The 13,011-nt window shown below is 32.5% G+C and overlaps 1 protein-coding gene across 3 annotated transcripts; it reads left to right on the forward strand.

Moving 5' to 3' along the window:
* Positions 1-702: 702 nt before the first annotated feature.
* LOC144834643 (centrosomal P4.1-associated protein-like) lies at positions 703-12,900 on the forward strand. 3 transcript variants are annotated; one of them, XM_078689525.1, is made up of 17 exons: positions 703-748; positions 1,315-1,419; positions 1,631-1,834; positions 2,122-2,936; positions 3,518-3,775; positions 4,434-5,109; positions 5,233-5,426; positions 6,128-6,289; positions 6,463-6,566; positions 6,844-6,937; positions 7,185-7,355; positions 7,590-7,777; positions 8,973-9,213; positions 9,781-9,921; positions 10,741-10,814; positions 11,519-11,714; positions 12,039-12,900. In XM_078689525.1, the coding sequence occupies exons 2-17, from the start codon at positions 1,329-1,331 to the stop codon at positions 12,165-12,167; spliced, it is 3,738 nt and encodes a 1,245-aa protein (XP_078545651.1). In that variant the 5' UTR covers positions 703-748; positions 1,315-1,328; the 3' UTR covers positions 12,168-12,900. The 3 variants fall into 3 exon arrangements, with proteins under 3 accessions (XP_078545651.1, XP_078545653.1, XP_078545654.1); XM_078689527.1 differs by having other exon boundaries at positions 743-876; XM_078689528.1 differs by lacking the exon at positions 703-748 and adding an exon at positions 786-804.
* Positions 12,901-13,011: the final 111 nt, after the last annotated feature.

Here is a 13,011-nt window from a genome sequence, read left to right on the forward strand (position 1 = left end):
GTGAACTGCATTGTGGGCAGTAAAAAGGAGGGCGCCTCAGTACGACGGTGTGTAGCTTAAACATTTGTTTGCTTATAAAAGGCAGGTAAAAACATTTAAAAAAGCAATATTTTTAGTGAATCCGAATTTAAAAAGTAAATTAAATGTCACAAAGTTTTTAAAAATTCGCTAAATGGTAAATTTAAACACTGCCGTATGAGGGCCGAGGCTCTGTGGTATACCATACTTCCGTAACAATTTTTCCAATGCGAAAATGCTGAAACGCCTGAGGTAGCCCACAACGAATTCTTACAAAATATTTTGAGAGAAATGTTTTTGCAATTAATAAAATATTTCTAAGTATTTAAAAAAAATACAAATTTAAGGTTTTATTGAAATGTATTTTGAAAGTGTTTCATCTTTATAAAAGATTTTTAAAACATAAACAAATAAAGTGAAGTTTAGAAATAAGTGTGGTGCGCCAAATATGCATCACATTATCAGATCCTTGTAATCTAAAATTCATTTTTGTTTTCATTTGTTTTGTAAAATGTATAGTCAATTAGATTATATTTTAATGAATTACAATTATTAATTAATTACAATTAATTTTAAATTCAGATGGAATTTTAAAATATGTGTTTATTATCGAGACAAATTTGCTGACGCTTATTACGCGCCATACTGTAAGTTATTTTGAGGGCGCTATTTTGTCATTCAAAATTATTATTTTCAGAATCGCGGCGCTGAAAAAGAGTTTGAATAAAAAGTACTTTATTAGGTCTAGGCTAGGCCTAGCCTAGCAAGTTTTTATATATAACGCACGTATGATCCATACATATATAACATACATATATGTATCAGATAATTAATTATTATATTAATACCTGCCCTTAGGTACGAAAGTAACTAGACCTAGAGGCTAGGCCTAGGTAGATAGGTAGGCAAAAAGCTAGGCGCGCCTAGCTAGGCCTAGGCTACTACTAGACTAGTAAATAGGCTAGTTAGTAGTACAATGAGTAGGCAACAGGAGGAGGGAGGCTCTCTCTCTCTCTACTAGCCTAGTTAGGCTACTATTAGGGCCTACGCTAGGCTCTAGTAGGCGGTGGTAAACTACAAGACCCTCGAATAAAAACGCCCCATCAGCCTTTATTTATTTACTCGAATAAACACTGCGCCACATGCTACTATATTACACCCTCGACTAAATTCCCACTAAAAACCTTCCTGGGCGTTTATTTGAATAACTACGGTAATAATAGGCTAGGCCCTATATATAATATCTACCTAACCTAGGAATGTCACTTATGAATTTTTATTATATTTTCTTTCTAGTGAAGTTTTAAAAAATGGATGCACAAAATCGTCAACCTCAGCACTTTCCAATCAAGTCGTCACGAGCTGGAGTAATTGTTGATTTCATGCCGATGTTAAACCAAGGTTTGCCTTTTAAACTTTAACCTATGGATGCTATTGTCACAGTCAACTGTTTAATTTAAAGTTTTCTATTATTTTTACTATAGTCTCATTTTATGTACAACACTACCATACACCAGTCTGTTGAAACACTTGCACATATCTTTAGCAAGTAGTTATATTCATGTGTTCTGTGTGTAAAAAAATTGTTATGACTTTAACTGTTATTTTCTAGATATAAGTCTTGACGTACTAGATCAACAGCAAAGCAAAGAGCAGGCAAAGCTTCTGCAAAGATTTAAACAATTAAAAGAATGGCAAAAGGAACAACAGGACAAGCTGATAAGGCAGCAGCAGGAACAACTGCATGTCTTAAGAAATGAGCAACAGAGAGTACAAAGCATACTGTCAGCTCAACGCCATAAGCAATGGGGAGGAGGTAAGTAAAGCTCCGTCTACACTATCAAACTTGATGTGACAAAAAAATGTGATGTGCCCATATATGGACATGATTATATCATATCACTACTATATTTGGGAATATCACTACCATATTTGTACTGTAGTAATAAGTTAGTTACTGCAGTAGTATGGTTTGTATTATTACATGCTTTCTGTACCATTGTATCATCTGACATGTAGTATGTATCAAACAAAACATTAATAATGATAATTAATTATTGATAATGTAGTTTTTAGATAATTTTCAAATAATTCTTCATGCAGGTGTAAGTGTATTGTCACCAGGTAAACAAAAATCAGGTGTTTTTAAAATCAACTCATCAGGTGTTACTTCCACAAGCAGTCTGTCAACTGACCTCATGGCACCGAGCACCAACCACAGCTCCTCTACTGATATTCCATTAGGCCATGCCTTGCCACCACATGTGATGCAGACCCTGCTTCAGACAGTTCCACCTACAAGAGACAATCCTCAAATTGATTTGGACTCTACTGGAGAGGCACCTCATTCTGATACTGAGGATGGCTTTTACCCTCTTCCGGAGACATCGTCAGAAATTAGCCATCAAGATGCAGAGGAGTTGCAGATGCTTGGTGAAAGGAGGATTGATAAGGAAGATGGTGTTGAAGATAATCAAGAGGAGATTATTGATAATCATTTTGATAACAACATTCAGAATAACGATGAATCCCATTGTAAGGAAAATAATGATAAAGAAGACAATAATATATCAAATATTTCTAATGATTTTGATAATCAACCGGTGACTGGTAAAGGAAAGAGATTCGAAGAACTTTTGGAACAACAACTGAGTCTAGAAACGGAACAAGAAATACAAAAACCACCGACTATTGAAACAAAACCTAAGAGAAGTTTCTTGAAAAGAGGACAAGGTATATCAAGGTTTGGCATGAAAACTTTTAAACTGAAGAAAAAAGAAATTATTGGTAAAGTAGATGAAAAAAGGACAAAAGAAATGAATGGTAAAGTGAATGAATCTTCAAAACTACAAACTAGAAATGAAGGTAAATTGAAGAAAACAAATAAAAGTAAACCAAATGAACAGCAAACAACTCAGGTATGTCATCATTTTCTGTTTAAAATTTGTGAAAATTGCTGTAGAACAGTTACTTTCTCCTAGCCTGAATGCACTTTTGTTTATATCACAGAATGTCTAATGGTGTGTTACAGTGTATCTCAAATTCAAATCCTTCAAAGAGATCACAAATTAGTACTATTCCTTATTTATACTATATGATAATGTTAAGTGCCAAAAAAATATAATTATTTGAATATCATACTTATTTTGACGCTACATAACATATTTTTTCAGGGCGTTTATTATTCAGCAGGAGGGTTTTTAGGGGAGTGACAATCAATTAAATCTACTATAAATAGAAATGTGTTTTATGTAATAAAATAATTGTGTATATGCATGTGGCGGGCGTTTATTCGAGGGTAGGGGTGGCGTTTATCCAAATTATGTTCTATGAGGGGTGGGGGAGGGGTTTACTCAAAATTATGTTCTATGGGATGGGGGGGTTTATTCAAAATTATGTTCTATTATGGAGGGGAGCATTTGGTAATTTAAATGTTCTTAAAATTAAAATTTTTAAAAAGTTAAATAAATTAAAAAGGACCTATATTTTTCCATTCAAGATTTCAAGAAAAGTTGCAGTAAAACCATTGACTCCCACCAACAGGTTGGTTTTAAAACCTGAACCAAAACCGGCAACCAAAAGTGCAATTACCAAATCAACCATTGTAACATCACCAGTAGGTGTAATGAGCAAGCCAATTCAGTCGCATGTCCAGCAAGAGTTTGCTGGACAAGGCAGTCTAAGTAAATCTGACCTGGACGATACAATAGAGGTGTCATTCCAGAATAAAGTTCTTGATTGGCAAGTTAGGATGGAGGTAATTTTAAAGTTTTATTTTTCAACTTCAAAAGCCATAAAACCACATTTGTTTAGGATAATAACTCAAATATTTAAAAAAAGTGGTTTTATCTAAAATGTTGGTACAATTACTGTATCTAAAAATGTAATATTATTTTAAATGTTTATATTGTTATCTAAAATGTTGATATCATTTTTATCTATGATATTGTTATCTAAAATGTTTATATTGTTATCTAAAATGTTTATATTGTTATTATCTAAAATGTTGATATTGTTATTATCTAAAATGTTGATATCATTATCTAAAATGTTGATATCATTATCTAAAATGTTGATATTGTTATCTAAAATGTTGATATCGTTATCTAAAATGTTGATATCGTTATCTAAAATGTTGATATTGTTATCTAAAATGTTGATATTGTTATCTAAAATGTTGATATTATCTAAAAGGTTGATATCATCTATAATGTTGATATCATTAGTATCTAAAATGTTGATATTGTTATCTAAAATGTTGATATTATCTAAAATGTTGATATCATTATCTAATGTTGATATCATTATCTAAAATGTTGATATCATTATCTAAAATGTTGATATTGTTATCTAAAATGTTGATATCATTATCTGAAATGTTGATGTCGTTATTTATCTGTTGATATTATTTGTAGGAAGAGAAGGATGATCTGGATGAATTTGAATTGTTAGAACAAGCAGCAGATGACAATGCATCTTTCTCCAGTAATGCATCATTGGTGTTAAAAGTGATGCAGAGGGCAGCGATGAAGAATCAAGTAAAAGACCTGAAGGATGTAAGGGATGGCAGAGATCCAAGTGCTGCCATTGATGGTCTATCCAATAAGATTGCACAACATTCCAACCAGAATGGGAAGAAATTCTCTGAAGAAAACATGGTGATTGAGAGGAAAAAACAGTCAGTGGCGGGGGAGTTTGAAATGATGGAACGTGGATTGAGAGATGAAGATGAGAATGACGAAAGAAGGAAAGGAGGAAGTCCAACTGAAGAAGATGAAAGTGATACCTTGGAAGAGGATGAAATTGATGACAATTCAGATGCGAGTGACTACTCTCCAAAGATGAAACGAATATCAACATTGCATAGCAGACAAATGATGGCTGTCGAAAGGAACGAGGAAGAAGATGAAGGAGAGATTGATGGTAATGATGACACTCCACAGAAGATGACATCATCACATCAGCTTGATATTGATTTTGATGATGATGAGAGCTGGGGAGAGTTTGCAGCAGATGTATCAAGTAGTGGTGATGAGAGTATAACCGCTGGAGATCCAGTCATTGGAACGAATATGGCTGTAAATGAAAATGGTAAAGTTACAAATATTCATCCCACAATATCTTTTGACAAGACGCTTAATTTTAATCAGTTTCAGTAGCTCATTATATTCAAACATTTGTTATTTATAATTTATTACAAATTTTTTGCTATAGAATTGTTAGATGATAGATGTTTTATCCAACATTCACAACCGATCGTACATGTTGAAACCAATGGGCAGATTGCATCCTCTACAGTTCCACAGCGTCAAAGTAGCGATTTCAGTACTGAAGAAAGTTTGCCCCCTATGGCTGAACTAGCCTCTAAACTATTTCCAACATTAAAGAAACAACCAACAGAAGAACAGGTAATAAATATGTAAAATTCAATTACATAATATTAATACTTTGTTTGAAATGATGGAGGTCTGGTTAAGTTTATGAACATAATATGACAGGTGTCTATCATCAGATACTTTGCATAAATAAGCTTTATCACACCAATGATTTCAACCATGTTGTTCTCACTGATCCTATATTTTTTAGATCTAATTTAAGGTCACAAACTAAATTTAATGTAAAAATAAATATTATATGATCCTAATTCAGATAACTTTTTTGTCTTTAAACAGTTAAAAATGTGAAAAATAGAAGATTCTAGTAATTTCAGCGGCCCGCTATAAATTCCAAAATGCATTGCGTGCTGATTGATTTTTTTTTTTTTTCTGTAATTCATCCACTTTTTGCCCAATTTGTATCAACAGAGTCTGGCAAAAATAGAAAGACAATTACCGATGTTTACCATACCAGCTAGGCCTAAAAAACTAAGCCTAGCTAGGCCTTGCCTAAAGACCGTCCACGAGAGGTCATTTGCTGTTTCTCACTTTTTATCATAATTTACCATAAAACGTACATTTAAGACAAGGAATGACATGGTTTAATGTTTTTAAAGTAATATATATGTATTATTTTCACAAAACGTCACAAATTGTAGGGAAGGGGTCTTTAAAACAACCTCGCCTAATAATATAGTTATCTTCAATACTCGGTTAACTAAACTTGTTTTCAGGTTCACCATCAAGCACAGCTTCGTCAAGCTCACGCCATTCCACTCGGGCAAGGAGTACAATCAAAACTCTTACGCGATAAACTCTGTGAACTTGAGACAGAAATAGAACGATTCCGCACAGAGAATAGCGCTCTTGCTAAACTTAGGGCTGAAAGAGAAAAGGTTAGACTAGTAGTGTTTTATCTATTGAGTGTTGATCTTAATTAGTATTTAAACTTGTATTTGTCTGTCTTGCATCCAAGTTTCTTTTGTAAGAGTAGTTTTAAATGTAGGAAAACACCTCATTTTCTATAAATAAACATAATGTAATCAATATTTTTTTAATTTTTAAACAGGACCTTGAACTTTTAAAAAATGAAATTGCAACGTTTGAAAAACAGAAAAATGAAGAATTAAAAAGATTAGAGGAATTTAAGGCAGAGGAAACTAAAAAATTAAAGTAAGTATGTTATTAATATCATACCATAATGCACTGTATATTGTACTGGAATGCAATATTTTGCCCTAAAGGTGTTTAAATCTAGACTTAGGATGGATTGGATAGGAAAGTTTACATTATTTGCAATGTAAAAACCTAGCTAGCTGATCGAGATGTCAAAAAGGCAAGCTTTGAATATTTACATTATTTGCAATGTAAAAACCTACCTAGCTGATCGAGATGTCAAAAAGGCAAGCTTTGAATATTTACATTCAGCGGTCATAATTTCTATTTTTAGAAAAGAAAGGCGTAATTTTGAAAAGTATCAGCAGGCTATGAAGAGTATGCCAGACAAGAAAGGAAGAGAAGAGATAGAACGTTTGAAGGATGAGGTAGTAAAGAAGAAGAATTTGAAATATTGTTATTAGAAAAAGTGAAAAATGGATTCAATTATATTAAATTGTTTACTGAAATACTTAATCTTAAATGCAAATTTAAATATATATGCCTGTACACTGACCAATAAGTAATATAATTTTATTCATTAAGGTTTAGGAAGAAACTTACATACTTGATCACATTCATTTATATTATTGTTCCTTATGCAATTTATTTGTGATTTTTAACATTTAATTTTAGATAAGTGAATTGCAAGAGGAACTGAACAACAAAGAAAGACGTTGGACGGCCAGTTCAAGTAGACTGCACAAGAGAATTGAGGTTTTAAATGATGAGAATAACAAACTACGCGATGATATAAAACAATTTGAAGAAAAACGATTAGAAAATCTACAAAAAGATAGTTCAAAGGTCAGTTATAGTTTAAAGTTCAGTCATAGTTTAAAGTTCAGTCATAGTTGAAAGGTTGGTAATAGTTTAAAGGTCAGTAATATAATGTCAATTGAAATAAATTATAGATTATTCCATTATAAATAAATGAAATTTTGTTGTATTCAACAATAATAAGTAATATGTAAAAGAAAATCGAAATACCTTTGGTGTGGGGTCAGGGGTCAAGTCATTAAATTATTTTTACAATTACAGAAGAAAGTAAAGAAAAAGAAAAGCACCTCTCAGTTATCATATCAAGCGCTACCAGAGGTGTATGTACCGTCCACTCAAGCGCTACCAGAGGTGAATGTACCGTCCACACAGGCACCTAGTGCGCACCTCAGGCAAGAGGAAGTTGATTTTGATATCGATTCACAGGATAAAAACCAACATGATATCAAGTGAGTGTTAGGATAGGAAATGCAAACAAAATAAAATAAATAGAATACCCCCTATAATTGTTGGCCTAAATTTAATTTAGGTTCTTTACTAAATGACTAAACATGTGTTTGATATGTTTCAATGACAATGAAGAGTTTTAATGTATAATTAAATCTGATACTATTTTACTTTACTTGGTGCAGCCAACTGGAATTGGTATGTTGATTATATTAAATAAATTCAGCACATATTTTTTGCATCTGCCTGCAATGCATATTTCAACTTTCTTGTACTCTTGTATAAAGGCTGCATGTAACATGTATACTATTCTACTAAAGAAAAGTTGGACTATAGATGGATTATTTTGTGTTGCTTTATGTCTTCTTCATCTTAAGCTTTGTCTACACTATCATATAGTTTGACAAAAAAAATATGGCAGTGATATGCTTAAATATTGTAGTGATATGACATCATCATGTCCATATATGGGCACCTCACATTTTTTTTGTCACATAAAGTTTGATAGTGTAGGCAGAGCTTTATATCGTATTGTAATATTTGGTTTGACAATTTGTGTGTCACTGTTATTCTGATTGTTAATGGGGTGTTCACATGTGAGTAGCAACAGTGTCATTCGCTAAATGGCATTACAGCCCAACGTGTCATATGTTGCTTTAATTTACTTCCTGAACCTCTATTTCTTTGTATGCATTTATTATCTTGACACCATATAAAGCTCTGTCTGCACTATTAAACGTCACATGACCAAAAAAATGCCCATATTTGGACACCTCGCACTGTTTTTGTCAAACTAGTTTGATAGTGTAGACAGGGCTTAAGCCACTGTATATGTACAAATAATATCCTTGAATTATGTAGCATGGTTATATATTGTGTATAAGAACTACATTTCTTTTAAGCTCTGTCTACACTATCATCAAACTTTACGTGACAAATATGATAGTGATATGATGTCATGATGTCCATATATGGGCACATCACACTTCTTTTGTCAAACTAGTTTGATTGTGTAGACAGAGCTTTAGAATTTATTATGTCCAAATACGTAAATGTTGAACCTAAACTGGCATTTTTAAACTTTTTAATTTTTGCATTGCCCTTATCTCTTTTAATGTTGTACGTGTTTTGACTAAATAGAAAAACTACTGTACCTGGTAGGTGTAAAGTATAACCAAAACTTTTTACTTTTTAAAGATCATTAAAGATAAACACATCCGTTTATGATAAGTCTCCTAAGAAGCAGAAAGATAAAGATAAATCTCCTGAAAAGAGTCCAGAAACAGACCACCAGCCTAGGCCAAGTGCATGGGGCTGGCCCCACAGCCAAGAGAATGATACATTGAAAGGTAACAGCAATGAAGAGATATCTAAAGAAAGTGGAAAGTTATCTGAAGAAGATGAAACAGACAATAGTATTCAACATCCAGATGGCAAGGTTAGTGTACAAAAAAACGTATACAGATTATTTGTGGTCAACATGTTCTACACACACACACACACACACACACACACAGGGTTCAAATCCTGTCAGATGTCAGATTTTTTTATCACATTACAAATTACTCCACTCCCAAAGATTTGCTTAAGGCTTTGTTTATTATAGAGCGTCTTGTTATTTCAGTCAATATACCAAAATATATAAAACCATGGAGCAATATTATTAAGTTAGCTATTTCTCCATGATAAAACAAAATGAACTAATCATATGTTAACATACATAGACTACAATACAAAGAGGTTTTTATACTGATACCAGGCACAAAAGTAGGTTAGCTAGCCTGATTTTGTTTGTAGACATTGGCTGACAGGCTAGTACAAAATCAAGACTCATCTTAAGCTCTGTCCACATTATAAAAGTTTATGTGACAAAAAAATGTGATGTGGCCATATATGAACATGATGATGTCATATCACTACCATAATTGGGCACACTTCTCTGTCACATAACGTTTGATAGTGTAGACAGAGCTTTACATAAGGTTTTCATATTTTGTTTGTACAGGTTGAGCATGTAAACAAAGATGGTTCTAGAGTGATACTATTTAAGAATGGAACTAGGAAGGACATAAGCTCTAATGGTGAAACTATTACAGTTACATTCTTCAACGGAGACATCAAGCAGATTTTACCAGACCAGCGTGTTGTAAGTACAATCTGGGTACAACTAAGTATGGTTTTCACAATCTATAACTGCAGTATACACTTGTACTTCAACAAAGTTAGATTGCAGCTCAGCCAATTTCTCAACTGTTCGCTGGGGATGGGGGATGACAGTTTTGGCTCTCTACTAAAGCTCTGTTTACACTATCAAACTTTATGTGACAAAAAATGTGATGTGCCCATATATGGACATGATGATGGACAACTGTTCAAAACTGATATGCGAACCTCATCTTTTCAGCATGTGTTCTGTACATTATCCTAAAGCTCTGTTTACACTATCAAACTAGTGCCCAAATATGGTAGTGATGTTACATCATCATGTCCATATATAAGCATATCAAATTGTTGTTACATAAAGTTTGATAGTGTAGACAGAGCTCAACAAACTAATTCACTCCAGCATTTAAACCAAGTGGGTGATTACTGGAGTACGGTATTATTATTATTATTACTAGAGGGCGACCTCGCTTCGCTCCCCCTCTAGGAAGTGTAGAAGAAGGACGTTCTCCTTTTTTCTTTTTCAATTGAAATTGAGTTGAAAATCTACCGATGAAATCAGAAATTTTGTTGTAAAATTCTTTATAATATCTTCCTAAGATAGAAATATGGAACAATATCGTAATAGTGAAAACTAATGTTATCAAATTTACATTTCGCGGTACATCTGAAATCTGACCAAGGCAGAGATTTGTCCCGAAGTTTTTCCATTGTGCTCGCCTATGTCAGAATTAACAATAATTTATATATATAGATTGATATAACATGTGTTTATTTAACTTGCTACATTTATTACTTGTAGGTGTATTACTATCAAGAAACACAAACCACTCACACCACCTATCAAGATGGTCTAGAGATCCTACAGTTTGCCAAGTAAATTCCGTTCCTTTTTCTTTAGGCATATTTCCAATGATTACTAATAGCAAGTTGAACCTAGTTCATTCTGGATAGGTATATTGATTACCATTTAGGGAGTTGAGTCTTGGATAGTGTGGTTGTATTCACCAATCACATTATATTGTCCCCCTGAAAAATATTTGTTTTTAATATATTTTTTTAATATGCCATTTTAATGTCACATAATAGGTTTTTTTTAAAAAATTATTTATAAACTGTAATTAAAATTAATTGAAAACATTATTTTGGGTTTTTTTTCCCTATGAAAGTGATTACCTTTGTTAAAACTACTAATGGCCTATATTGAATGATTTTTTTAAAATTTAATACTGTATATAAAAACAATAGCACACAGCTAAAAATGTTTGCATTGCAATAAAAAAAAAAATTAAATTCTGTACAAATACATCTAACAATACAACAACAACTTCGAAAATAATAATTGTCATTTTTCATGTTTTTGTTTTTTTTAATTTATTTTAACCATATTTAATGAGGGTGATCCATCCAGCATTTGCTGATCATTTGGGACCCTCATTTGGTAGACAATTCATCTTTGGAAAGAGTGTTTCATTTAGCTTATTGGTGAATACTTATCTTATTTACTATTAGGCCAGCATCAAATAAAAAAGTGCTGTACAAATATCCAAGTTTTTTAATATTATTCTATTGTATAATAGTAATCAGATGGAGAAACACTATCCTGATGGAACGAAAGAAATCACTTTCCCGGATCAAACCATTAAGTACCTGTTTCCTAACGGAAGGGAGGAAAGTATCTTTGGAGATGGTACCGTTCTTCGCATGGAGCAAAACGGTGATAAAGTAATGGAGTTTGCCAACGGACAGAGAGAGGTGCATACGGCTCAATACAAAGTAAGTATCTCACATTTGTCAATCCAAAGGTCCTGGGTTCAAGTCCTGTCATATGTCAGGATTTTTTCTAATTACAAATTTCAACTCCACTCCCAAAGACTTGTATTAAGACTTTGTTTATGTAGAGCATCTTGTGTATATGTTTGTCTTGTGAATGGGATTGTCACCTTTGAGAAGGATAGTGAATGAATTCGCTTATGTTTATCCTTGGCAATTTGCCTAAATAAACAAAAAAGTTGTAAAAAAAAACATGCTCCTCTTTCAAGAGCTATTCCTGCGGTACCTTTGAATATTTTATTATTTTTAAAAATGAAATTATTACAGAAACGGGAGTACCCAGATGGTACGGTGAAAACTGTTTATCCTGATGGGCGTCAAGAAACGCGTTACTCAACAGGCCGAATACGAGTTAAAGATAAAGATGGTACAGTGATAGTTGATCAAAAAACGTAAAGGTGTTTTAAGTAAAACTTTAACCAAAAAACATAGCAATTGAATTGGAGATAATAGATGTTGTCAAATGAGGGTAACTTAACAGATGATTTCATAGAGGATATGTTGAGGGGGAAACAAATACTCCTCTACAGCGCTATCTACACTATCAAACTAGTGTGACAAAAAAGTGTGATGTGCCCAAATACGGTAGTGATACAGTTTCATCATGTCCATATATGGGCACATGACATTTTCTTGCCTCATAAAATGTCCTAGTGTAAACAGAGCTTAGAGATTTTACTGCCTAACAAATTATGTCAACATGGGTAAGCTATGTAAGTTCTTGTCGAGGAAACAATACTACTATCAACCAGTGTTCACGATGAAAGAGTTGCCAGGGTTTTTTATAGAATTACCCAATAAATATGGCGCATACGAGTCAAAATAAGCATAACCAGTGATGATGGTGAGATTCAATAGAGTGCGATTATCTATCATTTTTTTTTAAAATAAATTAAAATCGCATTTTACTTTTTTTGCTGTATCATGTATAATAAATTTGTATATTTATTGATTTAATTTTACTAATTCTAGAGTTTTATAGAGTTTTAAGATGATCTAAAATATGTTTGTTTATAAAAATGAATTGTTGTTTTGTATTATAAACATTTTATACTTTAAATAATTTAAATATCAAAATATTTATACTTGTATATAATTGTATATTTCGTATTACTGAATAAAATTTACATATTTTAAAACTTTAAACGGTATTATACTTTATTTTAATTCAATGCAAGGTACTCATTTGTCCTCCTGGGTGCGAACTTTAACTTGCGTATTAAATCTTTGATATATAACG

The sequence above is a fragment of the Antedon bifida genome, chromosome 2, assembly GCF_963402885.1.
Source record: "Antedon bifida chromosome 2, ecAntBifi1.1, whole genome shotgun sequence".
Taxonomy (NCBI): domain Eukaryota; kingdom Metazoa; phylum Echinodermata; class Crinoidea; order Comatulida; family Antedonidae; genus Antedon; species Antedon bifida.

What these genes read in the sequence shown, in the direction of transcription:
- LOC144834643 (XM_078689525.1), top strand. Translation starts at nt 1,329, where the DNA reads ATGGATGCACAAAATCGTCAACCTCAGCACTTTCCAATCAAGTCGTCA. An exon ending in ATTGGCAAGTTAGGATGGAG is followed by an intron (nt 3,776 to 4,433) that starts GTAATTTTAAAG and finishes TATTATTTGTAG; the next exon opens with GAAGAGAAGGATGATCTGGA. An exon ending in TACAAAAAGATAGTTCAAAG is followed by an intron (nt 7,356 to 7,589) that starts GTCAGTTATAGT and finishes TTACAATTACAG; the next exon opens with AAGAAAGTAAAGAAAAAGAA.